The sequence below is a fragment of the Melopsittacus undulatus genome, chromosome 11 (genome assembly GCF_012275295.1).
Source record: "Melopsittacus undulatus isolate bMelUnd1 chromosome 11, bMelUnd1.mat.Z, whole genome shotgun sequence".
Classification (NCBI taxonomy): Eukaryota; Metazoa; Chordata; class Aves; order Psittaciformes; family Psittaculidae; genus Melopsittacus; species Melopsittacus undulatus.
The window spans coordinates 23953715-23979115 of record NC_047537.1 but is presented as its reverse complement, the minus strand read 5'-3'; the positions used below and the strand labels follow the sequence as shown (position 1 = coordinate 23979115).

Here is a 25401-nt window from a genome sequence, read left to right as displayed (position 1 = left end):
CTGGGGCACCCTGGGGTGCTCACATCTCACTGCTGCACCCAGGCAGCAGGAAACAGTGTTTCAGTCATACAGTGCACTGCAGTGGGGCAGAGGTGCTGCAAACATTCCCATCAGTGCAACTCAAATGAAAGTTCCTCAGAAATTCCAAGGAGAAGCAGCAGCTGGTGTGTGAGGATGGAGTCACCGCACTGCAGAAGGAAGGAAGGCTGGTTTTCAAAGCTTCTAGAAATCAATTATCCTTGAGTGAACATTAATTGCAACATTTGACCCTGCAATGCAGGATAATTAAGCTTATGTTAATCTTAATTGCTTTCACGTATAACTTTTTCTATGCAAATTAGGGAACAGCAGAATTCAGGAGGTGAAAACCTTTTAAATTACAATGATTAATGATTGCACCAAAAGTATCTAAACCCATGTTGTTTCTTGTCTAATTGCAAAGATGGGTTCTGTTGAAATTCAAGGGATTGAAACTTCCTGACTCAGTAACACTGGAAAAGTGAAATTCAGCACAAGGAGCAGAGAAGCTCTGTAATCCAAGCCAATAAAGGCTCTTTCCCACTCTTTGAACTCCAGAAGCATTCCTTGGGAAGCATATGAGGTGTAGCTGAAGAAACAAGTACTTCATTTTCACTTCTGCTGATTGTTCTGTCTTCAAAGGCAGGATCTGGGTTTGGGCAGTGGAGGAGCTGCTGAGAACAGCCCTGAAGGCTGGAGCCTCTCACCAGCAGCTGCGTTGCTCAGCTGGGAACAGCAGCAGGGAAAGGTGAATGTGCTTGGAAGCAAAAATAGGACCAAAGTGTGAAATGAGCTAATGCAGCTCCAGCCTGCCTCTGGATTGTTACCCTGCTTCCCTGTGCTGCTTAGAATCTTGGAGTCATGGAATGATTTGGTTTGGAACAGACCTTAAGGGCAGGGACACCTGCCATTAGAGCAGGTTGGTCCAAGCCCCATCCAGCCTGGCCTTGAACACTGTCCGGGATGGGGCAGCCACAGCTTCTCTGTCTCTGTACAGGGTGCCCAGTGTACATAAGACTGTAGTGACTTGAAGACACGGTCTGAGTGTGGCTTTGCTGTGCTTTCTCCTCAGGACATCCCCACTGGAGCAGACAGCTGTGTGACGAGCCTCTCGTGTGATTCCCATCGCTCACTCATCGTGGCAGGGCTGGGGGACGGCTCCATCCGCGTCTTCGACAGGAGGATGGCTCTGAGTGAATGGTAACTCCCGTCCTTCCCCTCTACTCACCCCTCACCTTCCCCTTCCTCACCTTCCCTCCTCCCCTTCACAATGTTTCTGTGCTTGTTCCTCAGCCGCGTCATGACCTACCGGGAGCACACAGCCTGGGTGGTGAAAGCATACCTGCAGAAACATCCTGAAGGCAACATCATGAGCGTCAGGTAACAGATTTGAATGTTTGAGCTCTTTTCTCTTCAACACAGTTTGTTTTTCTATTTCAATTTCGCCTCTGGTACTTCACAAGCTGAGAGGATGAAGCTCTTCAGGTTGGTATTTGCTTCAGTAATTAACTCCTGCTCGAAACGTGGTGGAGGGAAGGCAAAATGAAATGTGAAGCTTCCCTTGGAAGCCTCTCAGAGTGGTTTGAGAGTAAACAAGAAGGCGTCTGCTGAAATCACTGTCACGAGGCGTGAGGGAGGAATGGAGTGAACCAGAAACCTGAGCTAGATATAGTATGTCTTATGGGTGGTTGTTCTTCATTGCCAACATCTCCGCGGTGTCAGTGAAGAGGGAACATGAGAGGGAAGATGGAAGGTGCATCTGTTGGACATATTGCTGTGCAGGATCACTTCTCTGTCTAGCAATTTTCCACATGAAAATTCATTTCTCCTGCCTGATAAATACTGTGGAACAAGCAGCATATACTTGCTTGGCCCTTAAAGAACAGCAGAATATAAGTTACTGTCACAAAGCCAGTGTTTGCACACAGAAAGGCTCCTTCTTGATGACAAACTGAAAATAAACAGGAATTCTCTGGGATTCAGAACATTCCTGAGGCGGGGGATGGGCCAGCACAAATGTATGAAAATTTTCAGCGCAGGATTATGAGATACAGCTGCCAGTTCTGTGGAGCTCACATATTAGAGGTTTTAATCTTCCTTTCTGTAATCTTCTCCAGCAGTCCCAGGGTCAGGCCCTTATCTGTGGCCAGCCCAGTCTGGAGCTCGTTTTTTCCCTCTCCTCAGTGCCCTTCTCAGCATGTGGTACTTTGTTCTGGATTGAAGAGACATGAGAAAATGGTGTGCTTCAAAAGACAGGTCAGATTTCATCCCAGAGGAGCTGGGCTTGTTGAGCAAGGCACCTTGCTCTCAGTTTCTCCCAGTTTACTCTCTTCCTCAGTTGACAGCAAGATCCAAGAAAAAACAGTGTTAGGATGTAGTGAGAGGTTGACAAACTCAAAGGTGTTGTGTTGCTTGTGGAGCAGTTCTCTCACCCTCAACCTGAGCTTTTCTGAACCTCTTTTTCCAGACCAGAGGCAGGAGTTAGTAGTGCAGGACTGGTGGCCCTGAGGACATTCTCCATTGCCTGGTGCTGGTTGACCATGTCATATTGGGTTCAACCACCTCAATCTATGTGCTAGTGCCACCACAGTAGAGGTCTGCTTCCATTAGGCCAACCCTGCTTCTAGAAAATGACCTTAAATACCTTTGGAATATCCTGGGTTTGTAGCTTAGCTACTGTTGAACAGTAACAGGCAACAAGAAATCAACTGGGATTTCTTTTCTACATAGTCCCCTCGTCACAGGACTTCACTTCCATTTTAAAGTTCTTGCATGGGTTTCCAATGCCTTCAGAACCATTTTCAAGTCTTAATAAAGACTCCAAGCTTTAAATGAATTTACCATCTATTTGATCTCCCTCAAACAGTATTTCCATCAAGTCCCTAGAATCTAAATCAACCTCAAGTTTAATTTGTCTTGAATTTAATTATGTGGCAGCTGAAGTTGGAGCTCGTGTGATGCTGTAAGTAATTCTGTAGAACAGCCTTTTGAGCAGTATTAGGTATTCTAGAGGTAAAGAAACGGGAGGCAATGTGCTTCTTAATGCTTTTGTTGTGAGCTCTGTGGAGTGATTCACAGTTGTAAGGCCATCAGTGACTTGGGAAAAGTAACCGTTTCAAAGCCATGGTGCCAGAAGCCTCGCTGCTGCTGCCAGCAGAGCAAGACCCATAGGTTATGGATTCCATATTCCATTTCCATAAGACCCTTTTCTGTTTTTCTTTCTGTGCACCAGTTGACCAGTCCCTTACGAGGAGCTCACAACAGATGCACCACAGCAAAACCTTCAGTACTTGGTCCAGGGCTGTAGGAAAGATGCACCCTCTTCACATCAAACAGATGTGGTTCTGCTGATGTATTTGAGAGAGATGACTTAGCAAAATGAAACCACGGGTGTTTGAAAGGTGCTTGATCTGCTAAGCACAGAATCCTGTCCCTGCTATCATTGCTTTCCCCTGGTGCTGTTATTAATAGGATTGAACCATTGCCTGAGTGTTCGGTTTGTTACACCTAGCCCACAGAGTACTTTGGACATGAGGATTTGTGCATCTGTGACCAGACATTTGGTGTAATGGATGGAACTGGCAGATCCCATCTGGTTACAGTTCTCTAATACGATTTCCTACCGTGAAAAGGAGAAGGAATTTGGGCCTGACGTGCAGTTTGGTGTATTGAGTATGACATACCAGTAAAGGCACTTGCACTCCACAATGAGCTGTAAGTGATATAAGTAATAACAGTTCACTCCTGAGGGCAGAGCTGCTTGCAAAGCACTTAAGGCCTTATGGATAGTACCAGATGTAAGTGGCACTGGTGGGAACTGAGCCATACTGATGCAGAAGGCAAAGGCTGCATCTTCTCTGTCCTGATCTTTCTGATGGATGTGATCAGCTCATGGACAGGCATCTCCTGGGCTTTGGAGGCTGGTTAGGGGCAGCCTAACGCTGTGGCACTCCTGTGTTGTAGTGTGAACGGCGATGTGCGGTTCTTTGACCCCCGGATGCCAGAGTCCATGAAGGTCCTTCAGATTGTCAAAGGGCTGACAGCCCTTGACATTCACCCACAAGCCAACCTCTTTGCCTGGTAAGTTCTCCTTCCATCTCTTGCATCCCTGGGGAGGACAGTTTGTCTCCACAGACATCACTCCTGGGTTTTGGTTGGGTTTGTTGTTGGGTGTAACCTCACCACACACAGTGCGGTTTCTTTCCCATGTTAGCAGCTTGGAATTTTATCCCTAGTGAAACCTCTGCGGTGGTGCCTTGGGAGTGGTGATGCACAGTCACATGTGGATAACGTTACCACGTCCTGGGTGACACCATGTTCTCTTGATTCCCTTCCAGTGGCTCCATGAACCAGTTCACTGCAATCTACAATGGAAATGGGGAGCTGATCAACAACATCAAATACTATGATGGCTTTATGGGACAGAGAGTGGGAGCCATCAGCTGCCTGGCTTTCCATCCGCACTGGGTCTGTGTTCCTCTCTCTTGGATTTGGGAATTTGCATTTCTCGGTTCATGTAAATGTTGGCAGAGGGAAGGGTGAGGAGACTCCTCCAGCACAGAGCTGCTGCCCAGCCTGGTTTCCTGAGGACGTAGCTCTTGCCACAGGAGTTCTCCAAGGGGAGGTTGCCAGGAGCTGCCTGGAGAAGGTGCAGTCTCTCACTTCCAGCACACAGAATCTGATGTGCTGATTTATTCCGTGTCTCCTCCCTCACAGACACAAGCTCAGCCACAGGTCTCTGGGGCTGCTTTGACACCACCTTCCCTAAGGCTTTAGGAAGACCTGATGCTGTGAGGTAGGGAAATGCACATCAGGAAGATGAACTGCAGAAATGAAAGGTGTAAGCTGATCAGTCCAGAGTGAATGAGAGTAAAAACGAAATTCAGAATATGGCCAACTGAGGCGGCTGCAGCCCTTGTTAGAGGGAAATCTGGTTGCTGCTTAATTAAGTTACTTTAGAAGGCTGCAGATCGGAACACAAATATTTAACGTGTAATGGGAAAGATAAAGGGCATGGAGGGGAGGAGGGAGGAGCTGGGCTGTCCTGTGATGGTTTGGTATTAGCTGGGCAGGGAGAGGGACAGTGTTTTACACCCTGAAGACAGGGTAAAGGAAAGCTCCTCTCTTCGGCTTTGAAAGGCTGCTTTGCAAGAAGCTAAGGGGTAATTTTGCTGTCCCACAGTGTGAGGGATGGAGAAGGAAGTGGGTAATCATTTGTGATGTTTTACTCTTCGCGTATCCACACACAGCCCTGCCCAGCCCCGGTCTCTGTGCTGGGGTTGTGCCAGAGCTCTCAGTGCAGCAAATGCGAATTCTCAGCCTGCTCCTAACAAGCAGATTTGCAGCCATTTAGAAAAATTATGTTAGCAGTTGGCAAGTAATAGTCCCATCATTTTCCCCTCTGCCTGAAATGGAGCTATAACTCGCTGGGATGAGGTAGGCACTGGCAGGCATGCTGGCAGAAATGCCGTCAGCGCTGCGTTCACAGATGCACTTCAGAGCCTTTGAGCATCTGGGCGTCAGTGCTGAAATGTGAGCTGTGATGTGCCTCGGAGCTGCAGGACACCGGGACACTCATCCCCGTGTGCTCTTTCCACAGCCCCACCTGGCAGTCGGGAGCAATGACTACTACATCTCAGTGTACTCGGTGGAGAAGCGGATCAGATAGCGCTGGTGGCAGCGGTGCTGGAGCGAGTCCCAGCGGGCAGGGCCATGTCTCACCATCATGTACATAGTGAAATTATCGACTTGAATGTTTCGTGTTGGCTGCTGCTGCAACCCGTAACTTGAACATTTCCTGACTCAGCTACTGATGATTTTGACAAGGGGAAGAGAGACAATCTCCTTTTTTTGTTGCATTATTCGTTTTCCAGCTATATCTTCAAAGCTACAGAAAAGGAACGTTTTATTTTTGTTTCCAGTGGTTGGCTTCTCTGTTAGAAACACAGCTTCTGAGCTTGGATGAGGCAATACCCTTGAAAAGGGCTTTCTGCTTTAGTCTTTGTTTCTTTGTTTTGCTGGGGCGTAGGTTGCTCTAAGGACTGGAGTCAGGACTCACCTACAGCTCTGTGCATTCAACCAGACCACGGGACCCCTCCAGCTGCTGCCTACCCTCTGCCAAACAGGAATTCCTTGGACAGTGCAACGAGGCCTGACTTGTCCATCTGCAGAATGCACATGCTCCTGCACTGAGCATCAGCAAGGGAGGTGGGAAAGTGTCTCCTCTGCATGGACCTCATCCACTCTGCAGCATCCTCTCCAGTGGAAGCAAAGACAGAAGGAGACTTGGTGGCAAGGGGAGGCAAAGAACCTGAGAAAAGGGCTTGAGGAGATGACAGGAGCAGGGCAGGATGCCAGCATGCTGTAATCTTGCACATACAGGAGGAAGAAGGAAGAGATACTGAACATCTCTAACATCCCAATGCATGTGGAGCAAGTCACTCTTTAAGCACTCTCCACCAGGTCACACAGTGGTGGGGGCTCTGGGGTATCTTGGTCACTGTTGCTTCCACAGTCACTGTCCTTCTGTCCATGGTGAACTCCACAAACACGTTGATGCCTGGGAGCTCTGCCCAGCAGTGAGGGAGCCCCAGGGCTTTTAATTCATTCTGATGGGCTGATACCCAGCCAGGTGATGCTCAGGAGGATTTGCCCGCTCACTGCTGTGGATACACAGCTGCACACACCATGTGAAGGTGCCTGTGGCCTGTATGTCCCTGCAGAACTGAGCACATAACCACACGTGGTATGAGCACAAGAGAATCACTAATGGGGGAAGACTGCAGGTCATTCTGCTTTGAGCAGAACAGCTTTGTCTGAGCTCCCCAGGGGACAGCCTGCTCCATCTCCCACACCTTCCATGTCTAATAATGAAATCTGTGATGGGTCTGGGGAGGGGGGTGGGGAAGGGGTAGGCAAAGCCAAAGGACAGGTTTCTCCCAGGTGCTGCTGAGCTGTGATTCTGCTGGCCAAGAACAGAACTTGCATGGTGCAGAGCTCACTGTGGCAACACGTTGCCTGCACAATGCAGACATTCCCAGTTTTCCTTCCAGCTGGTCTGCAGGCTCCCAGCAACCTCTGCCAGCAATGAGGCTACTAGAAGGGTTCTCTCCCTGTGCAGTGGAGGCTTCACCTCTGCCATGGTGCGGGCACAGCGTGTCTGGCTTTGGTGAGGGTCCCTGAGCCACAGCAGAGGAGCTGATGCTGAAGGCTGGGTGCTGTATCCTTGTCCTAAGCACTGTCACTGTCCCCCCTGGAGCAGGGAGGCTGGGGGCCCCTTCACAGGATGATGAATCAAAGGCTTTAAATGTAAGCAAAACTACCTAAAAGTCGACTTCTAAGTTACCAAAAGTGAATTATGGTCTAACAGAGCTGTGTCTCCAACTTTGGTCCCAGCATCTCCTCCACTCTGCCCATGCTGGGGGCTGATGAGTGCAGAGCCAGGGCATGGGATCTGCACGTAACCCATTAACATGCACAGCTTAGAACCCAATAGGTTTTTAACTTAAATCAGTGTCTTCTGAAGGGAACAGGGACTCCCTGGCAGCGGGTGAAGGTGGAAGCTGAAGCTCCGAAGAGGAGCTGAGGCCAGGAGGGGGGGTTTGACTGTCTGGGCCTGTTGAGCTTTCATCTGAGTGTGTGCGTGTTGTGGGCTGTTCTTTCACAGGTCTGCCGCAGAGATTTCAATCATTAAGTTTAACCGAGGATCCGCAGAGCATCCTACCTAAAAAGTCACTTATCTCTATTTATTTTACAAAAATAAAATAGTAATAAAAATATATATAAAGAACCCCACACGATTGTAATGTGAGAGTAAAACAATTACCAACAAATAAATGGTTAATAAAAAATAAATGCAGAAACACGCCCTGGTCTGAGGATTGTTTCCTGGGGCAGGAGGGGAAGATGTGGCCTCAGTTAGAATTTAGGTGATGGGCTCTGTGTTTCTCGGTGGTTTCCCTGCAGACAAGGGGCTGGTTGTAGGGGGGAGGTCCTGGGTAGACTTGGGGGACGGTGGCTGTGGGGCATGGTTGAGCTCTGGAACACGATGAGAAGGGAGAGTGGGAATTGCTCTGGATTTGGGAGCAGTTTGGCTGCTTCTGCCCCATCACATTTCCTGCAGCAGCCCCATTCCCTACAGTCCACACTCCCTGTGCCCCATTTCCTGTTCCCCATTCCCTGTACCCCCTCCCTGCGGCCTCATCCCCCGGATCCCGTATCCCGCATCCTCCGTATCCCGCCTCTCTGTCCCGTTCCCGCAGCGCCCTCCAGTGGCTCCCGGTGTCCCTGCGCCGCGCTCTCTTTCGCCTTCGCTTTGTGCGGGTCCTGCGCGGCCGCCGTCGAGGGGCGAGGCAGGAGCGGGGCCGGGGCGGGGCGCGGAGCGGCGGTGGCGCGGCCATGGGGAACCTCTTCGGGCGGAAGCGGCGGAGCCGTGTCACGGAGCAGGACAAAGCGGTGCTGGTGAGCGCGGTGGGGGCGCGGCCCGGCGCAGGCTCCGGCAGCAGACCCGCGGTCCCGGCGCAGGCTCCGGCAGCAGACCCGCGGTCCCGGCCTCGGCCGCCCCCGGCCCCGAGCGGCCCTGGGCGCTCGCCGGGGCCGGGTCCCCGCTAACGAATGGGGGGCGAGGCCGCGGTCTCGGCGCGCTGAGGGCGGCCCCGGGGACGCGGCGGGGGCGGCCGGGCCTGTGGAGCGGGGTGGGAGTGCCACGGCCCGGTCGTGAGCGGGTCCGGCCCTGTCTCCCGCAGCAACTGAAGCAGCAGCGGGACAAGCTGAGGCAGTACCAGAAGCGGCTGAACCTGAACCTGGAGCGGGAGCGAGCGCTCGCCCGGCAGCTGCTGAAGGACGGCAAGAAGGAGTGAGCGCAGGGGGGGCACCGGGAGTGATTGGATGCGGGTGGCGATGGCAGCGCCGCGGGTCGGGGCTGTCCTTTCGGGAGTTTAAAGCTCTGTGCTTCAACCAAGCGAGACAACCCGTGTTCCGCACGAGTGTTAACCCAGCAGCAGCTGCCTTGCAGCCGTGAGCACTTTGGGCAAGGGGTCAGTTTCCATTACCCCAGCGCATACACTTGAAATTCCAGTCAACCAGATCTGTGAACTGACAGCGAATTTGCTCATCCTGATTCTGCCCAGGAGCACTTCGGGGCTGTCATTTCACTTGCACGTGGCTTCAGCCTCTTCTGGATAAAGCACTTGACGCGTGCGGTTTGGATGGGATTTTTTTAGGCTGATTTGCTTTCATTGGTGCCTTTTCCCCCTGTGTCCCCCAGGAAAGCCATGCTCTTGCTGAAGAAGAAGCGTTACCAAGAGCAGCTTCTAGATAGAACAGAAAACCAAATCAGCAACTTGGAGCAGATGGTGAGTGAGGAGCCGGGGCCGGGAGCAGTTGGCTCTGGGAGCTCCTGTCCTGGAGTGGGTGTTCCTTCTGCATACATTCGATCACATTTTGACTCTCGAGCCCTATTGGAGCTCTGGTCCTCTGCCAAAGGGCAGATATCCCTGAAGTTCCTTGGAATCATACGTGCGCAGTGACTCTTCCCTAAAGCACGGAGCAGTGAGCGTGCTTTGAATCTCTAGGGCAGGGCATGTGTTAAATGCATGTTTGGTAGATTACTAAAGCTTTACTCAGGGTGTGGGGAGCTGCTGGAGAAACTTCCCCAGTGCCAGGGCTGCAGAAATGGGGGTATTTGTTCTGGGTGGCTGTGGAAGCTGTGGCCTCAGCTTGGGCTGTCAGCTACAAATCACTCAGAGGTGTTGGATGTGCTCTTGCAGCTGCCTGTGCTGAGGCTTTGTGTGTGTGTTCCTGACTACTGACAGGGAAAGGGCTCTTGACTGCTTTCTCCTTGCAGTTTCTCTGGGTTCCTGGCAGTCTGTATCTGGGCAGCAGTGGGAACATGGCAGCCCCTGACATTTCCCCTTCTCCTTTCTGTTTCAGGTCCAGGATATTGAATTCACCCAGATTGAAATGAAGGTCATCGAGGGCCTGAAAATAGGAAATGAATGTCTGCACAAGATGCACCAGGTTGGTGTGAGCAGGCTGGCTGAGCAGGCTTTGGGCTTGGCAGAGTCCTGCCTGTTTGTAGCCGTTACCCTGCACACCTCACTCACATCTGGATTGTGGTTCTTTTCTTCAGGTTATGTCAATAGAAGAAGTAGAAAGAATAATAGGTGAAACCCAGGATGCTGTGGAGTACCAGAGGGTACGTACTGTGTGCATGAATAGCTGTGAGCAGGCTCCCTGGCATGCAGAGCTTCTCTGAGGAGCAAGGTGTTCCCAGCCTTATCTAGAGGCAGTCAGATCAGACATAAAACCCCAGGTGCCTGCAGATGGTGTAGCTGTTAGTTTTCCTGGGTACCCCTTCACCCTGATTCTGTGCTACAAGCCAGAGAGCTGCTTCTGCTTTTCTTTTGTTTACTGGAGTCTTTCTCATCCTCTCTTTCATAGCAAATAGATGAGATACTGGCTGGCAGCCTGACAGAGGAGGATGAAGATGCCATTCTAGAAGAATTAAATGCTATTACTCAGGTAAGACTGATATATTCACTGTAAATCCACATTTTCAGGAACCTGGTTGTAGTAGGGGAGAAAGGCTGTTTTCCCATTCTCAGTAGTTTATCTTATTCCACCAGAGATCTCCATTGTTCCTGTTTATGCCCAATTATTGTGTCAATAATTCAAGCTAATCACTCCAGGGGTTAGTGCCACCACCAGATATGTATCGTGTTGTCTTCCATTTTCTTGCAGGAACAGCTGGAGCTTCCAGAAGTTCCTTCTGAGCCACTTCCAGAGAAGATCCCAGGTATGCTTTATGTGCTCTGCAGCTTTGGCTTCTCTTACTTCTCAGTTCTGTGCAGTAGTCTGAGACCCTCTCCTGGTGTAAGTATTGTCTCAGCGACTGTGATGGAACATAAACTCTCTGGTTGGAAGCCCTGTTCATCTGGGCTGTTCCCCCACATGGCTCTGACAAACCCAGCCAGCCCATTATGTTAAGAGCACCCAAGGCTCTGGTCTCTGCTCACTTGGCATCTGCTCATTCCTCTTCAGGAGTTCCTTTTTGTTACATCTGTTCCCAAGTCCTGGTTCCTCCCCCGGAGATGCCTGGAGATCATTTGCATTCCCTGTTTCTGTAACAAAGTTCTTCTTCTTCCACAGAAGCATCACCCGTCAAGAACAGGCCAAAGCCAGAGCTGGTGGCAGCATCTTAACTCCCACTGCTGGGGATTCCCCCACATACCTTTCACCCAGGACAGTTTGCCATCCCAGTGTGTGCTGGGATCAAGCAATGCCTTGGCAACACCCAGCTGTGCTGGGCAGATGTGGAGCAGGATTCCCTGCACAGGGAGGGGAACCTCAGCTCATCATTGCTCTTGTATCAAGATTATTTTCTAGTGCTTTGTTTTTGTAACTCAAACCCTGAAGTCACTCAGCTGCGCTGTCATGGGATTAAACAGCAGCTCCTCAGCTTGGGAAGCCAAATGCTTTCTCGAGGTCTGATTTCAGTGAAGAACCTGCCTTTGCTGTGACTGGATCCCCAGGAGATGCCACCCTTGGAGCAATGGAGTGTTTGAAATGGCTGGGCAAGGACAAACCACTGCCCTCGGAGCCCTCCAGACCACGCTGGGATCTTCTCTGCCCTCAGTCCTTTGCTTTCCTTCTTCTGATTCTGTTTGTGGAAGAGCTGCTGGTGTCTCTTGTGCTTGTGCAGATCCGACTGGCTGGGGTGTATGAGGCTCTGGAGGGGCACGGGCAGCCTGGACAGAGGCAGTGACTTCATGCTACGGGTTGGAACCAGTTCTGTGTAAAACCAGCTCATGAGTGAGGTGTTTTCACTTGAGCAAAGGTCAAAGGATGGCTCACCAGTGATGCTAACACAAGAAAAGCCAGATCTCAGTACAGGTGATGAGCTGCCCTGTGCTGGGCATGAGATAGGGGTGCTTGGTAACCATTTCCACTGGGATCCTGCTCCATCTGCTTGCACTCATCGTGCTGAGTGACACCTTGGGGTGACAGGAACCTGATGAGCCTCTTCAATCCCAGCAAGAAGTCTTGTGCCTGCCTTGTGAGCCAGGAGCCATTGCTGGTTGGCTCTGCACCAGTACCAGCGTTCACCTTTGCAGCGTTCTGCTGGGCTGGGATCGATTCCGTTTCCAGTTGCCAGCTCATGTCTGATTTTTCCTTGCAGGCTCGGAGACAGGAAAGGTCAGGCTGGGATGAACGTGAGGCTTGTTCTGTACCAGACATGAAGGTTCTTAGATCAACCCTCCAAAGACTGCTCAGTGAGCAGAGGGCAGAGCAGTTCCATCTGTGTTGTGGATGGGCCGGTGCTTCCCGTGGTATGGCAGGTGTGGGGTTGGCACAGATGAGGGGTTTGGAATGCTGCCTGGCCAGGCAGGTGGTGGGCATATGTGGCTGTTCTTGGACACAAACTGTACTTGCCAGCCTGCAGCTGCTCTTCAGGACACTGTGCATCTTTATTTATTATGTTCTCAAAGTCACAACCCTTAGTCCCTGTTTCTGTGACAGCAGAAGGACCATCGGATCCTTGGAGACTTCTTGTGGCTGCCTTTGGGGTTATGTGATCTGGTGCTAGACAATAATAAGTATTCCCAGAGGCTGTGTGGTGATGGGCCAGCAGCAGCTCTGTTCTTGAGTCGTCCTTTCTGTGTCATCTCTGTTATGTTCCAAAGACCAGCAGGGCATCCTCCTCCCACGTGCGTGTGGCTTCGGGGCGGTTTGCACCTTGGAGCTGCAGCACTTTCAGTCCCACCCCACTCTCAATGTGTCACAGCAAAGCTTTGGCCCGTGTTTACTGACCGGGAGAGCTTTAGCCAACACCTTTCTCTGGGATGGGCAGAGTGGGTTTAAACTGAGCCTTGGGCCTGAGCTGAGTGCTCTGGACACCCGCCAGGGCTGGGCTGGGCCCAGTCCTGCACTCGTGGGATGCTGCCATCCAGGCAGGGCTCTTGCTCTGCTGGGAGCTGCGCCCCTGCTCTCCTGCAATGCGCAGTTTTCCCACCAGAGGGAGCCTTGTCCCCAGCAGCGCCCCGGGTCTGTCCCATTGTGCAACGTTTTTCCTTCACGGCTCCTTCAGTCGTTGCTGGGCTGGCGTTGAGGCGTTTCCCTGTGCCCTGTTTCATGTGTAACCCATAGGAGGGAATGCTGGCCGCAGCCGTGAGGTCCTGAAGGGACCTTTCCTGCGAGCACAGCTCTTGCTGCTACCACTGTGTAAACCCTGTTAAACAGGGCTGGCACATCACCACCACTGAGGAGGAGGAGGAGGAGGAGGGAGCACACCCACCCTGTGTGCTCCAGTTTGCTTTCTCACGAGCGTCCTGGCACAGACAGGAGCCAGCGTCCCTGAGGAAGCTAATCCAGAGGCAGTGGGGTTAGTGCTGAAGGGGTTAATGCAGCTCCTGGTGTTTGTTAATACAGCAAAGAGGCCGCTTACAGAACTAATAGGAAAGTTGGGAGCAGATTACCAGCAGCTTCCTCCTCTGATCCCTGCACCAACCACATTGTGTATGTCTCCTTGAGAGGAAGAGCCAGGAGGGGTGGGTGACCTCTGCGTGTGCTCTAACAATAAACTGTTTCGGATGGTTGCACCGATTCCTCTTCCAGGCTCGTGTTTTCACAGTGACTGTTTTGGAGGTGCTGCCTCCCTCCTCCCCGCTTCCCACCCCCTGCTCCTGGGAGAGATGTGGCAGGAAATATGAAACAGGCTCCGTGTGTGATAGAGAAACCATCCTGTTTGCCCAGGAGGGCTCCTGTGAAACCCCAGCCATGGTGCCATGTACAGGTCAGCTGAGGTGAGCCCATTATACCATAGAATCCCAGAATGGTTTGGGTTGGAAGGGCCCTTAAAGCTCATACAGTTCCAGTCCCCTGCGGGTTGGTACCATTCAAAATCCACACAGGTCTGCAGGGTGCCACAGCTCAGGACCATCTTTGTGCCTGCTCCACTATGGGCACAGGACAAGGGCCCCTTGCCCAGGATGTGCTGAGCCACCAGCTGGGGCTTTGCCACCCGATACTTCCTCATTAGTTTGGGTTTATATCTCCTACTGATGGAGGCAGTCGGAGGCCTCTGGGTCTCTCCCAACCAGACCCTTGGTGGCAGCTCAGCCCCTGTCAGGGCCGCTGGGAGCGCAGCTGCCTGTGCTGAGCAGTGTTACTGGTGAACGCTACCTCGTACCCGCTCGGCTGGGGCAGTGGGGTGGGAGCCGGCACCCGCAGCGTGAGCTGAGCGTGGGGCTCTTCCAGCTGTGTTGTGCTTGGCCAGATGCACTTTAACAGGAATGTCCTCCCTCGAGGAAGTCATTGAGGCAACAGTGTGCCAGAGGCACTGCGAGGTTTGTGCCATGGGACAGACACCGCGTTAGTCCTGCCCCTCACAGACACGGCTCGGGTGAAGGCGACAATGGCTTCCAGTCCCTGTGCATTTACAGGAGCTGGTGATGGGTCCCTCCTCCCGGAGCCTCTGTGGTTGTTCCAACCGGATCCAGCCACCGTGGCCTTTAACGTGACTTGTGTGGCAGCGGCTGCGGAAGGGAGCCTGTTCCCTGCTCCCCTGCAGAGACGGTGCCTGTGCCGGCGGCAGCAGAGCTGCCCATGCCGATGGGCTCTGCCTGCACAGACCCTCCCGCTGCCAATGGGTGGACACATGAGGCTGTGGGGGAGAGGAAATTAGTGCCAGTGTTATGCAAGCGGCGCTGCCTTTAAATAGGCTCCTATTCACTGGTGTCCAGGAGGCAACGGAGTCGTGGCTCATTCCCTCGCTGGGGTCTGTTCTCTTGCCCTGCAGCCCACCCCGGCGCTGCTCTGGCCGTTGTCTAGGAGCTGGTTTGGGGGCAAGGCCTCCCTATTCCCCCCCCCCCCCCGGCAGCCTGGAAGCCTCTCACCCCTCGCCATTAAGTGGCAGCAGCCCTTTCACTGGTGTGTAATTGGATTGTGTAACGTGGGAGGCGGTGGCAGAGCCCTGGCAGTTTCTATGCCAACACAGCTGGATGGCGGCGCTGCCTGCGGAGACGGGGGCTGCCTGTGCACCCCGACACGGCCCCCAGGGTCCACAGTGCTGAGGAGCATCACTGGGCAGAGCTGCCCCTGCATCCCTGCTCCGTGCCCCCCCCAGCAGCAACCCTCAGTTCTACCCTGCTGGGAGCAAACTGGACACGTCCCTTGTCCTCCACCCTCCCCATCAAACACCAAGTCAGGGCCAGGCACTTCCTCACAGAGCTTTGCAGGGGTTCTTCCTTTTCCCCTCTCTTTGTCACCCCCCACCCCGAGGTTCCGTGGTGCTGCCCACCCTTGGGGGTCACACTGGCACTGGTGACTTCTTGTGCAATCAAAGCCTTGGCAATGCCACCCCCCCTGCCCCAGCTGCACACTGGGAACCAGCCGCTGGCTCCTTCCTTTTCCCCTTTGTCATGTTCTAAGTGGGCCCCTGGCACACTGAGTCTCGGGAGCGATGGGAGAGGCTCCAGCAGAGGCAAAGTTCTGACAGCTCAACTGTGGGGAAAAAAGAGAAGGGAAGAAAGCAGTGCAATTCCCTAATTGGAGCAGTGCTGGGAACAAAGCAGGTTTGTGAGAGCCGCGGCTCAGCCCAGGAATGTGACCTTTGCTGGCGCTGCTGTGAGACGGGAGCTCTCGGTGGATGGTGGTGCTTGGTGGTGGCTGAAATGCTTCAGCTGTGGGAGAGCCAGGAGGCAGCTCCCGGGTGGATGGAAGGAGCCCTGGGAAGTGGGGGTTGCCCCCGGGTCACCCCATTCTGCTGCTCTGCCCCAGTTTCCCTGCAGTGTGTCCCCTGAGGCCGTGGACACGCGCTGGGTGTCCCTGCAGGGCTGCGCTGGGACCTCTGGTCCCTGGCCCTTGGTTGCCAGCCAGGTGCAGGCAGCGTGGAGAGCTGATGCCAGGCAGGAAGGAGCCAGAGCCTGACAGTGCAGGATTAATGACCCAGGGAGGAAGTGAGTGGAGATCAGACCAGGGCCGTGCTTCTGCCTTTGAGACAATGCCCCTGTGCGAGCCCATCCGTGCAGGAAGGCCAGAGGTGCCATGTGGGAGCTGGGAAGCCGCAGGACTGGATGAGGAACAGTGGGAATTCAGTGTCGTGTGCTTCACCCTGAGCCCCGGTGTTTCTGCAGCAGGATGGGAGCTGGATACGGCTGTGAGTGCCTGGCTGGGCCCATCCGATGAGGCTGTGGAACCAGCAAACATGACCAAGGGTGGTGTGGGGCTGGGGTCTATGGTAGCTCTGAAAGGAAAAGGCAACAGGGGCAGGAGGTGGCAGTGGAATCTGATCCTGTCCCCTCAGCCTCCTCTCTGTGAGCCACCCCTCTGTAGGGGAAAGCATCACTTCCAGCACCCACTGCCCCTGTGCAATGCATCAGCTGGTAGCACTGCCCCATGTGCTTCCCCTATTTCAGCAACATGATGCAGAATCCCATCATGCCACTTATGCGGATCACATCAACTATTCCTGTTACTCAGAAGGACCCCCGGAGAGCTCCTGAGCGAGCTGTGGTTCAGCATTACTCACTCCTGGAAGCAGGAGCTGGGGCAATGAGGAGTGAGAGGGGCTCTGGGCTGCTCAGCAGCATGGAGGAACCCCAGAGCTCAGTGTGTTTTGGGGCTCTTCCATGTCCTCTCCCATCCCAGCATGGCTGAGCAGGGGTTGGGGTTTGCTGTTTGCTTTGAAGCCCAGATTCCCCCCTTCCTTTCTCCCTGGTCACTAAGGAAGGCAGCAGAGCATCTCCTGCTCTCCCGCAGCCAGCTCCAGCCTCACATCCCCTCCTGCAGCATCCCCCATGCACTCGGTGCCTCCGCTCCCTCCATCTTCCCCATCCCTAGCGCAGCTCTCGGCATCCGCAGCGCTTTGTTCTCCCACCCACTCCCGTTTCCTCCGTCACTCCGGCTCCTCCCTGCGCTCGCTCTCCCCAGGAGCCCCCCGGGAGAGCCCTTCCTGCTCCAGGCTGGATTCTGCCTGGATCCCGGCTCTCCTGGCCTTGGTGACCTTGCCGGAGCACACTGGTTCTGCCTTGTCCCATCACCTGGGGTCTGCAGGGGACACAGAGCAGGTCCCTGTCCCCCCAGTCATGAGATGGGAGCTGGGGCTTCCTGGTCCATGCTATGGGAATGCTGCCGCTGTGCCATCTTTATTTTACCCACAGAGCTAGGCTCCAGCTTTGACCTGGGCAATGGGAGCATCCCAGACACCAACCAACAAAACACCACCTTCTGCATCCTGCTCCTTCGGAGGATGCAGGAGTTGGAGGTCCTGGGGTCCATCCCTCAGCCCATGCTCCCACCCTGGCACCACCACTTGTTCTACTGCCATTAATGACCCCAGTTGTGAGACCTGATCCCAGTCCTGGTGCCCTGTCCAGGCTCTGTGTGGCCGACACAGAAAGGCCAGGATGCAGAACCACTTCCCAATGCTTCACACCATAAGCAGGACATGTGTTCCGATGCAGAACACAACACGGACACAGAGCCACTGTGCCACATCAGTGGGCAGAACAATTCCAGGTATACAAATACCTGGAAACAGCACCTTGTGCTGCTGGGAGTCTCGTTCAGCTGGGATTAGGGAAAACCTACCCGGATTACTGCACCGTGCCTCAGTTTCCTGCTTTGTGAATTCATCCTGACCCACTTTGCAAGTGCAGTGAGTCCTGCTCAGCAGTGTGAGGCAGAGGCTGGAAGTCACTATTGCAGTGTCCCAGCCCTTGTGCTGGATTCCAGCCCTGCAGCTCCCCCAGCACAATAAGAGCCTGGATAAGAGCCTGGATTGTTCATCCTGTGCTAATCCCCAGTAAATGGCTTTACTTGATTTCCTGTTTGTGCTGGGGGGGTTAACGGGCTGGGAGCTGCTGGCACATGCACGGAAGCTCCACTTCAGCGGCAACTTTTAAGTCCTGACCCTACAGAAGAGGAGGTCTAAACTCATGTGTGGCTCAAGGCAGCACATGGAGCAGTAACCCAATGTCACACCCTCGAGGGACGTGGTGCCCATGTGATGGAGGGACCAGTTCTCAGCAGTGTGAGCCATGAGGGGTACCCAAGAGTGACAACCACGCTACCAAGGGAAGAGTGAAGCCGTGTTTGGGTGAGTGGCTCCAAGACCCAAGTGTTGGTGTTGCTGTGGGGGTTTTGCTGCTCCAGCTCCCACAGAGGTTAATGGGGTGCTCCAAAGACAAAGCAGGGACAGCCGGGTTCTGGGAGGGGAGCCGGGGAGGCCGGGGTCAGAGCTGAGCAGGGTGGTGAGGAAGAGATGCCCTGCACTTGCTGCTGGGTTGGTTCTGCTCCAACCTGTCAGGCCGATTCCCCCCAGACATTAGAAACATCACGTTAAGATGTGATTAAATCACAGCTGAGAAACAAGGAACCCCCGGCGCAGGCTGGAGAGGACTCTGCTGCGGCTCCCATGGGGAAACCATCTGTCCCAGCCAGAGAGCACGGAAATGTCCTGGTAATCTCATTAACGAGTTGACACTTGCAGGTAGGACCAGCCCTGAGCTGCGCAGGGTTATGGGAGGTGCTGGGTTTATCCTTCCCTTTCCGTATGCTCCAAAACGGAGGTGAGGAGAAGGAAGGGACTGTTTGTCCTCCAGTGTTGGACAAGCAGGTGAGTTACAGATGGAGGAGGCTTCTTCAGCCCGGCCACCACAGAGACCCCCTGCTCCCTGCTCTGACACCATCCACCTTCCTGCGAGGTGCCAAGGACCGAGCAGCGACCACCCGGAGCCGTTCCCAGGGCCAGCTCAGCCACAGGTGCCATGCAGGGGGTGGCAGGAGAGGGGGCTCTGCCTCCGTTTCCTCCTCCCTGTATCGGTGACGCTCCTCTCTGTAGGCACTGGTGACACATCACATTCAAAGGCACGAGGTACTGGCACCACCTCTCCCCTGTGTCACAGGAGGCTTTCCCTGACGACGAGACAGCTCCCATTGACCCCATGCAGTGCTTTCCCCTCCCTGGGCAGCAATGCTGCCCTGCAGCCACCTCCCTCCCGGGGCAGCCACCGCACCCATTGCCAGGGCCTTTCAGTGAGCTCGGGGCCAAAGCCCTGCATCCCGGGGGGCTGTTCCCCATCACGGTCCCTCCTTGTGCTGCTGCCCTTGGCCATCGCTGCACTGGGATGTGTGACCCGGCCGGGAGCGCGGTCATTAAGCGGGAGCCTGATGAATGCTCAGCACCAGCACTTTGCTCCCCACACCTGCAGCCGAGCGGCTGTTGCATAAGTTGGTGTTGCCACAGCAACTTCGCTCCACCCGGGGCTGGAGGTGGCCGGCGCCGCGTGTGCCGATGGTGCCGTCACCCCGCGGAGGGACCCCGCGTTTGCCAAGGGGAGGGATTGCTCAGGGATGGGGATGGTGCCAGAGCTGCTGTGAGCTTGCCCCACGCCGGGGCGGGGGGCGCCACATTGCACCCACCGCGTTGTGCTCCTCCGCAGTGAAAGGGCGCTGCCTTCGGAAAGGGAGCAGGAGAAGCACCAGGATGTGCCACGGGGATTCAGGCAGCCCGTGAGGACTGTGCTCCATGGTTACCCCGGGCACGCTCCAGCTGCTGCGAGCCCCGGGGAGTGAATCACCCTGACAAAAGAGAGCTGCAACCAAGGGGGAAAAGAGCAATCAAAGCAAACGCTGCGGCACGAGGCAAGGGCAGGTTTTTCCTGCCCCGGATTCCCAGGGTGCTGCGGGGCGGCTCTGCCTTGGGCTGCGGCACGGGGCATAGGCAGCACAGCAGGGGTGTAGGGAGGGCATGGGATGGGGAATGGGGTATGGGGTAAGGGATGGGGTATCTGATAGGGAATGGGATGGGGCATGGAGTAAGGGATGAGATTTGGAACGGGTACAGCACAGGAAGCATGGACCAGCCCAGGTAGCTGTTCCCTGTCACAAATGGCAGCTCCAGGTGGCTGTTCTGTTGTCACAAATCGAGAGTCTGTGACATGGGAGAAGCCAGAAGCAACGATAATCTGTTAAATGTGCCTCTGAACGTGAGGATAAATCACCGGCTGCTTCCAACCGAAGACTCACTCTGGGAGCAGGCGGGCAGGAGGGAGAAAGCTTCTCAGTGTTCACATTTCCTGGGGATAAGGAGAAGCAGAGGAAGGGAAGAAAGTGGAGCAGCTGCCTGAGAGCAGGCCTGGATGTGCGAGATTCTCTGAGGGTCGTCCCCAAAGGCCTCTTTCATTATGAGAAATTACAAATCCTTTTATCTTCCTCACCAGAGGAACAGCTTGTTGGAGTCGCTGGGCTGTCACTGCAGTTAGATGCAAGAACCCCCCACATCCCTGACGTCGCGAAGAACTTACATAACGTAACTAAAAATAAGGGTGATGGAGATGTGGATGGAGGCATTCTCCTGATCTGGAATCCATTGCCAGCACTGGAAAGCCAGCGAGGACCCGGTGTCTGGTCATGGGAGCAGTGTCTTGCCAGGACTGGCTGCTTGGGATGGAGTGGGATGGAGAGGAAAAGGGGCACTGCAAGTACCTTGTATTGGTACAGGCAGCTGGGCATCCCTCCTGGGAACGTCTCCTGCGGTGGCCTCATTCCCAGGTCCCCCTGAGGTGATGTCCCACTGCTACTTCTCTTTCCCAGCCCCCTGGAAAGGGTTAACTAGCAAAAAGAGGAAAACCCTTCTCAGGGATTGTAAATTCTTTCCTGTTCTTTGGAGTGTGAAATCTGAGGGCATAGAAGCCAAAATGGGACCCAAATGTGGCTAGAGCGAGTGGTTGCCCTTGGTGCACACCCCATTTGCTGTAGCTGGGATGGAGAGTGAGAGGCGGGAAGCAGAATAGAGGCAGGAGATTTGGGACCAAGGTATCGACTGTTCTCAGAACTGATGGAGGAGATGATGGGAAAAAGCGCACTCAGCTGCTTAACTGTTTCACCGCTGCTGGTGGCAGAGAGGAGGGAGAGAAGGGAGAGGAAGGCTTGGCCCAAGGGCCAGGATGAGGCAGCTGGTGGCAGATTGTGCCCAGTGGGGATGGCTGTGAGGCAGTGGGATGCGGGCTACTGGCTCCAGGGTATGTCCCCACTCATTGTGTCATGGGACTTGCGCAAAAGCTGCCACCGGCCCAAGGAATAGGGAGGATGAAGGACAGGGATCTACAGCTTAACCATCCCACAGCCAGGAGGGCTCCGAGGGCTTCCCAGGGGAATGCCGGTGCTGCAGATGACAAGGTGTGAGCCTGGGTCTCGAAGCTGGCCAGGCAGTGGTACAGGGTAGGGACAGTGATGGGCAGGCAGGCAGGAGCTGCCTGTCCTCCCACCAGTGCTAATCTCTCCTGGGCCACAGACAAGCACCACCTGTGCTGCACCGGGCTGCCATGCACCACGGTGATGGTTCATCCCACCTCTGCTCTCCCGGCCTTCCTGGCCAGTGAACTCTTCCTTTCCCCTTATAAAACCAACACCCTGCATCTGCCAGCTGCTCTTTCCCATCCCATAGCTGGGGATAGAGCACAGCACCTGCTGGTGGGGTATGGCAAGGCTGTGCTGGGTGTTAGCTGAGGGACATGGGGCACAGCAGGAGATACAGGACAGGTAAAGCAGGGTGCAGTGGGGAATACTGGGGCCATAGGGTCAGGTACAGCAGGGCTATAGGATAGGAAATGGCTATAGGATAGGAAATGTGATGGGGAATGGTGTATAAAGGGAGCACGGGATGGGGAATGGGGTGTGGGATGGGGTACAAGATGGGGAATTGTGTATAGGGAGGACACGGAACGGGAAACAGGCTAGAAGATGGGAACTGGGATGTGGAATGGGGTATAGGGAGGGCATGGGATGGGAACTACAATGTAGGGAGCAACAGGAATAGGGAGATGGGGAATGGGATAGAGAGAACCAACGGGATGGGGAATGAGCATCAGGAGGACCAAAGGAACTCGCCCATCCCGGTACCCTCCTCCCGCCCCTCACCGCGGAGCCCGGCCCGGCTCGGGGTGGCTCCTCCCGGCGGGGAGGGGCAGTGGCGGCCGCCGGGAGCTGATAAAAGGCGTCGCGGACGGCGCTCGGTGCCGCTCCCGCTCCGCCGCTCGCTCCGCTCCTCCGCCGCCGCCCATGGTGCTGCCCGGCCCGGCCGGCATGGCCCGTTCCGAGGAGGTTCACCGCCTCACCGAGAATGTCTACAAGGTGAGCCCGGCCCCGCCGCGCTGCCCTCGGGTGCTGCTCCGTCCCTCGCATCGTTCCCGTGCCCCGCCGGGAGCGGGCGGGAGGAGCCGCCGTCGGGGTGGGAGCGGCTGCGGGGGGGGGGGGTCCGGGACGAGGGGACCCCACGGGGGGACTGGCGTTATCCCAGTTAGTTCATCCCACCGCCACCCCAACCCCCCCGAGCGGGGGAGCCAGGCGCAGCCCGGAGCGGTCGGAGCCTTTCCCGTGTCCCGGCCATAGCTGGAGTTTGGGAAATCTCGGTCTTTCTCTTCCTGCTTTGCTCCCAGTGTCATTAAAACACAAAATATGTGCTTTAATCTTCCCTGTGAGGGAAGCGGTTTCTGCTCTGCTAGCTCCTGTGACCGGGGCTAATAAAACCTTTCTAGTCTAACATGTAATGCAGGATGTCATTTGTTAAACTGGAAAGCTTGCATGATTTCCTGTGTTTTAAGTGGTGGGATGGAGTTACCTGGGAGCATTAAGCAGGAAAAAAGCATCATATGGAGGAATTTAGTAGAAGCAATACCAAGGTAGTAAAGTTACGAAGTCTTGGTTTGGGGATCATGTGGCAGAGCAGCCATAGGCAGAGCTAATGGCACCCAAAATCTTGGGTGCTCTGGGTGTAGAGCAGGTCTGAATGGAGCCTTGTGGCTGTGGGGACACAGGGCAAGAGCTGCTGGAGCTCATTGCTGGCTGAGCGATGGTTGGTCTGGGGACAGTTGCTGGGAACGGTTTCAGCTGGTGACTCAGTGTTTGAGGTGTGTTGTCCTCGAAGAACTGTGCTAATAACAGGTTTGTAGAGCAGGTCACAATTTCCCTGGGTGCAGCCCTGTCAGCAGCGTGCGGGGCGGTTTGTGCCATTACAAGGACAGTGTTTAAATGAAGCTCATTCCCCACAGGAGCTGAGGCTGAAGGGTGAATGGTGGCGAGGCTTTTTTCCTGCCTCTGACCATCAGATTCCTTCACCATGTGAGCAGCAGGTCAAGGGATGGGGCAGAGCACCCATGGCCAGAGCAAGCAGCAGTGCTGGCTGGTCTGACCACAGAGCAGAGGGTGCACGGGGCCTCATGGCTCCAGAAGTCAAAGATGGACAGAGAGGAGTCCAAAGGTCCCTGACAGCTACTGAACACTTTAATTTCTCAGTATTTGAATGGGAGCAGTCCGGGTGTAGGGAGTGAGGATGTGCTGGAGGCCGATGTGGTTTAACCCAACATCTGCTCTGGGTGCTGGAGGTCCTGACTGTTTCCTGCAGGGGACGAGGAGCCTTTTCTCCTTGTCTCCAAATAACAATGCTATTCTTGGCCTCTGGAGATGTGTGGCACGGGGTGCGTGCAGGAGCCCAGTGTTTGCCTGGTTCTTTGAGCACTTCTACAACCTCCTGGATTCCGGTGTGAGGGCTGGAGGCTCAGAGTCTCTGAACTCTCTGGAGCTCCATTAAGCTTTGAGGTCTCCAAAACCACCCTCAGTGCTTTACATCCCCATTGCCCAAGTACCTTTGGGTTTGTCCCATGTTTTTCTGGCCTGAACACTGCTGTGGTCAGGAGGCAACAGCACGAGGAAGGGGTGGTTTGGCCACTGCCTCCTCAGAGCCACCAGACCCAAGCCACAGGGTGAGCAACTGCCTCACACTTTGCTTCCCACCACCGCTGTCATCCTGCCAGGGCTCCAGGGGGTTGAGCCATTGAACCCCATGCCAGGCACCCATTCCTGCACAGGCTTTCCCAGGGCGTTCTGATCAGGAAGCCCATTGTAATGGCTTTCCAGCACCAGCGCTCGCCCTCGGAGTGACGGTGCTAATGAGCTGGTGGAGGAGCTGTCAGCCTCCCCCTCGCTGATGCTGCCACTACACGCAGCTGCCCACACATGTGTAGTGATTGCAGAGGGAGACGGAGGCTGCTGGCACCTTCTGCCAATGTAATCCCACCCTCCCTGGCGCTGATTCACTCGTGGGGACCCAATTGTAGTGGTTCTGCTGTGGGCAGGGGCAGGCAGCTCAGTGGATGGGCAGCAATGCGGCCAACCCGTGCTGCTCCCATCTCTGCTCATCCCTTACACAGAATGCTGTGTTTGCCGGCAATTCTTCCTTCCCCTGAAGACAAATCCATCTCACGACAGATTAGATTGTTGCCGTTTTCATGCTCACCTCCGTTTCATTCTAAAGCCATTCCTTCCTGTGGAAGACAGTTTTGCAATAGTGTGTGAATAGCTCTGCGTTTGAAGAGGTGTTTGCTTAAAACCACCCCAAACTCGAGGCCTAATTGTCTTGCACAAATGCAGGCAGAATTCCTGATACAGTCATTTGCTGCACATCAGCTGTAATAAATGTTATTGCCCACATAACAGCCTCTTGCTTCGTTATCTCCAGTCCAGAGGGAGAGGGGAGAGATTCTTGCTTAAGTGAATCAGAAGGAAAATTGTGGGGTTTGGTGCATTGGCAGCGGATGGACCTAGCTGTGACAGGAGGAAGGAGCTGGCCCCTGGAGCCACCCATGAATTCAATGCACTTTGGGAGCGATGAGGGGCTGCTCCATCCCTCTGTATGTTCCAGTCTGGGAGAGTGGTTTCTGACCTCTGCTGAGGTGGTGCATCTACAGGTTGTTGAAACTTGTGGATTGAGAAGTGGTATAAAGCTGAAGGCACCCCGGATCACTTCCCATGCTCCTGGCTCCTGCCGATGAGCGATGCTGCTCCTGATGCTTCACCTTTGGTGCTGTGTTGTGTTGAGCCTGCTCATGGCTAAGGTTTCACTCCTGTGCTGCTCATGTTGCACAGTGTAGGTCAGCCCTTCACTCTCAGACACAACAGCTCATACAAACCGAATGCATTTTGATGGGGACCTTGGGGGTTTTCCCCAGTTCCCTTGCTCCTGAGCTCCTTTCCAATAAGGATCGTGTTGAACCCTGGTTGTGCTGCCTGGCTTTGGGGCAGGATCTTGCGAGAGCCCTTGCTGGGAGATGTGGCTCAGCCATTCCTGTTGGCTTGGGTTGAGCTTTGGGAGTGCTCGGCAAGGGAGGGGTGCAGCAGGGCAGCCGTCAGCAGCTCAGTGGGGTTGTGGAATGCTGCTGTTATGTGTTATAGTATCGAGGTCCCGGGAATGTCAGCTGCATGGGGATGTTCCCGGCAGCAGAGCTGGGAGGTGTGTGTGTTGTGAACAATTGAGACCAGCACCCAGTGAAGCTCCTCTCCTGCCCTCCCAGCAGAAACTTGGCTCTTAAAGCTGCGTTCTAAGAG

General features: G+C 54.5%; 3 protein-coding genes across 8 annotated transcripts in view; all 3 read left to right on the top strand.

The window, feature by feature from the left end:
• RPTOR (regulatory associated protein of MTOR complex 1) overlaps positions 1–7883 on the top strand; it is a 115158-nt gene extending 107275 nt beyond the window's left edge. For both annotated transcript variants that reach the window (XM_031054555.2, XM_005140729.3), the window contains 5 exons: positions 1091–1218; positions 1312–1398; positions 3982–4098; positions 4356–4485; positions 5618–7883. In XM_031054555.2, the coding sequence (XP_030910415.1) occupies positions 1091–1218; positions 1312–1398; positions 3982–4098; positions 4356–4485; positions 5618–5686 (531 nt within the window). In that variant the 3' untranslated portion in view covers positions 5687–7883. The remainder of the gene's footprint in view (positions 1–1090; positions 1219–1311; positions 1399–3981; positions 4099–4355; positions 4486–5617) is intronic.
• A 499-nt stretch (positions 7884–8382) lies between these two features.
• CHMP6 (charged multivesicular body protein 6) lies at positions 8383–12664 on the top strand. The gene is made up of 8 exons (XM_005140728.2): positions 8383–8478; positions 8763–8872; positions 9284–9371; positions 9949–10035; positions 10148–10213; positions 10459–10539; positions 10759–10813; positions 11167–12664. The coding sequence occupies exons 1-8, from the start codon at positions 8416–8418 to the stop codon at positions 11217–11219; spliced, it is 603 nt and encodes a 200-aa protein (XP_005140785.1). The 5' UTR covers positions 8383–8415; the 3' UTR covers positions 11220–12664.
• Positions 12665–22016: 9352 nt separating this feature from the next.
• Positions 22017–25401, top strand: part of BAIAP2 (BAR/IMD domain containing adaptor protein 2) — a 43200-nt gene continuing 39815 nt past the window's right edge. For all 5 annotated transcript variants that reach the window (XM_031054553.1, XM_005140725.3, XM_031054552.1 and 2 more), the window contains exon 1: positions 22017–22152. In XM_031054553.1, the coding sequence (XP_030910413.1) occupies positions 22081–22152 (72 nt within the window). In that variant the 5' untranslated portion in view covers positions 22017–22080. The remainder of the gene's footprint in view (positions 22153–25401) is intronic.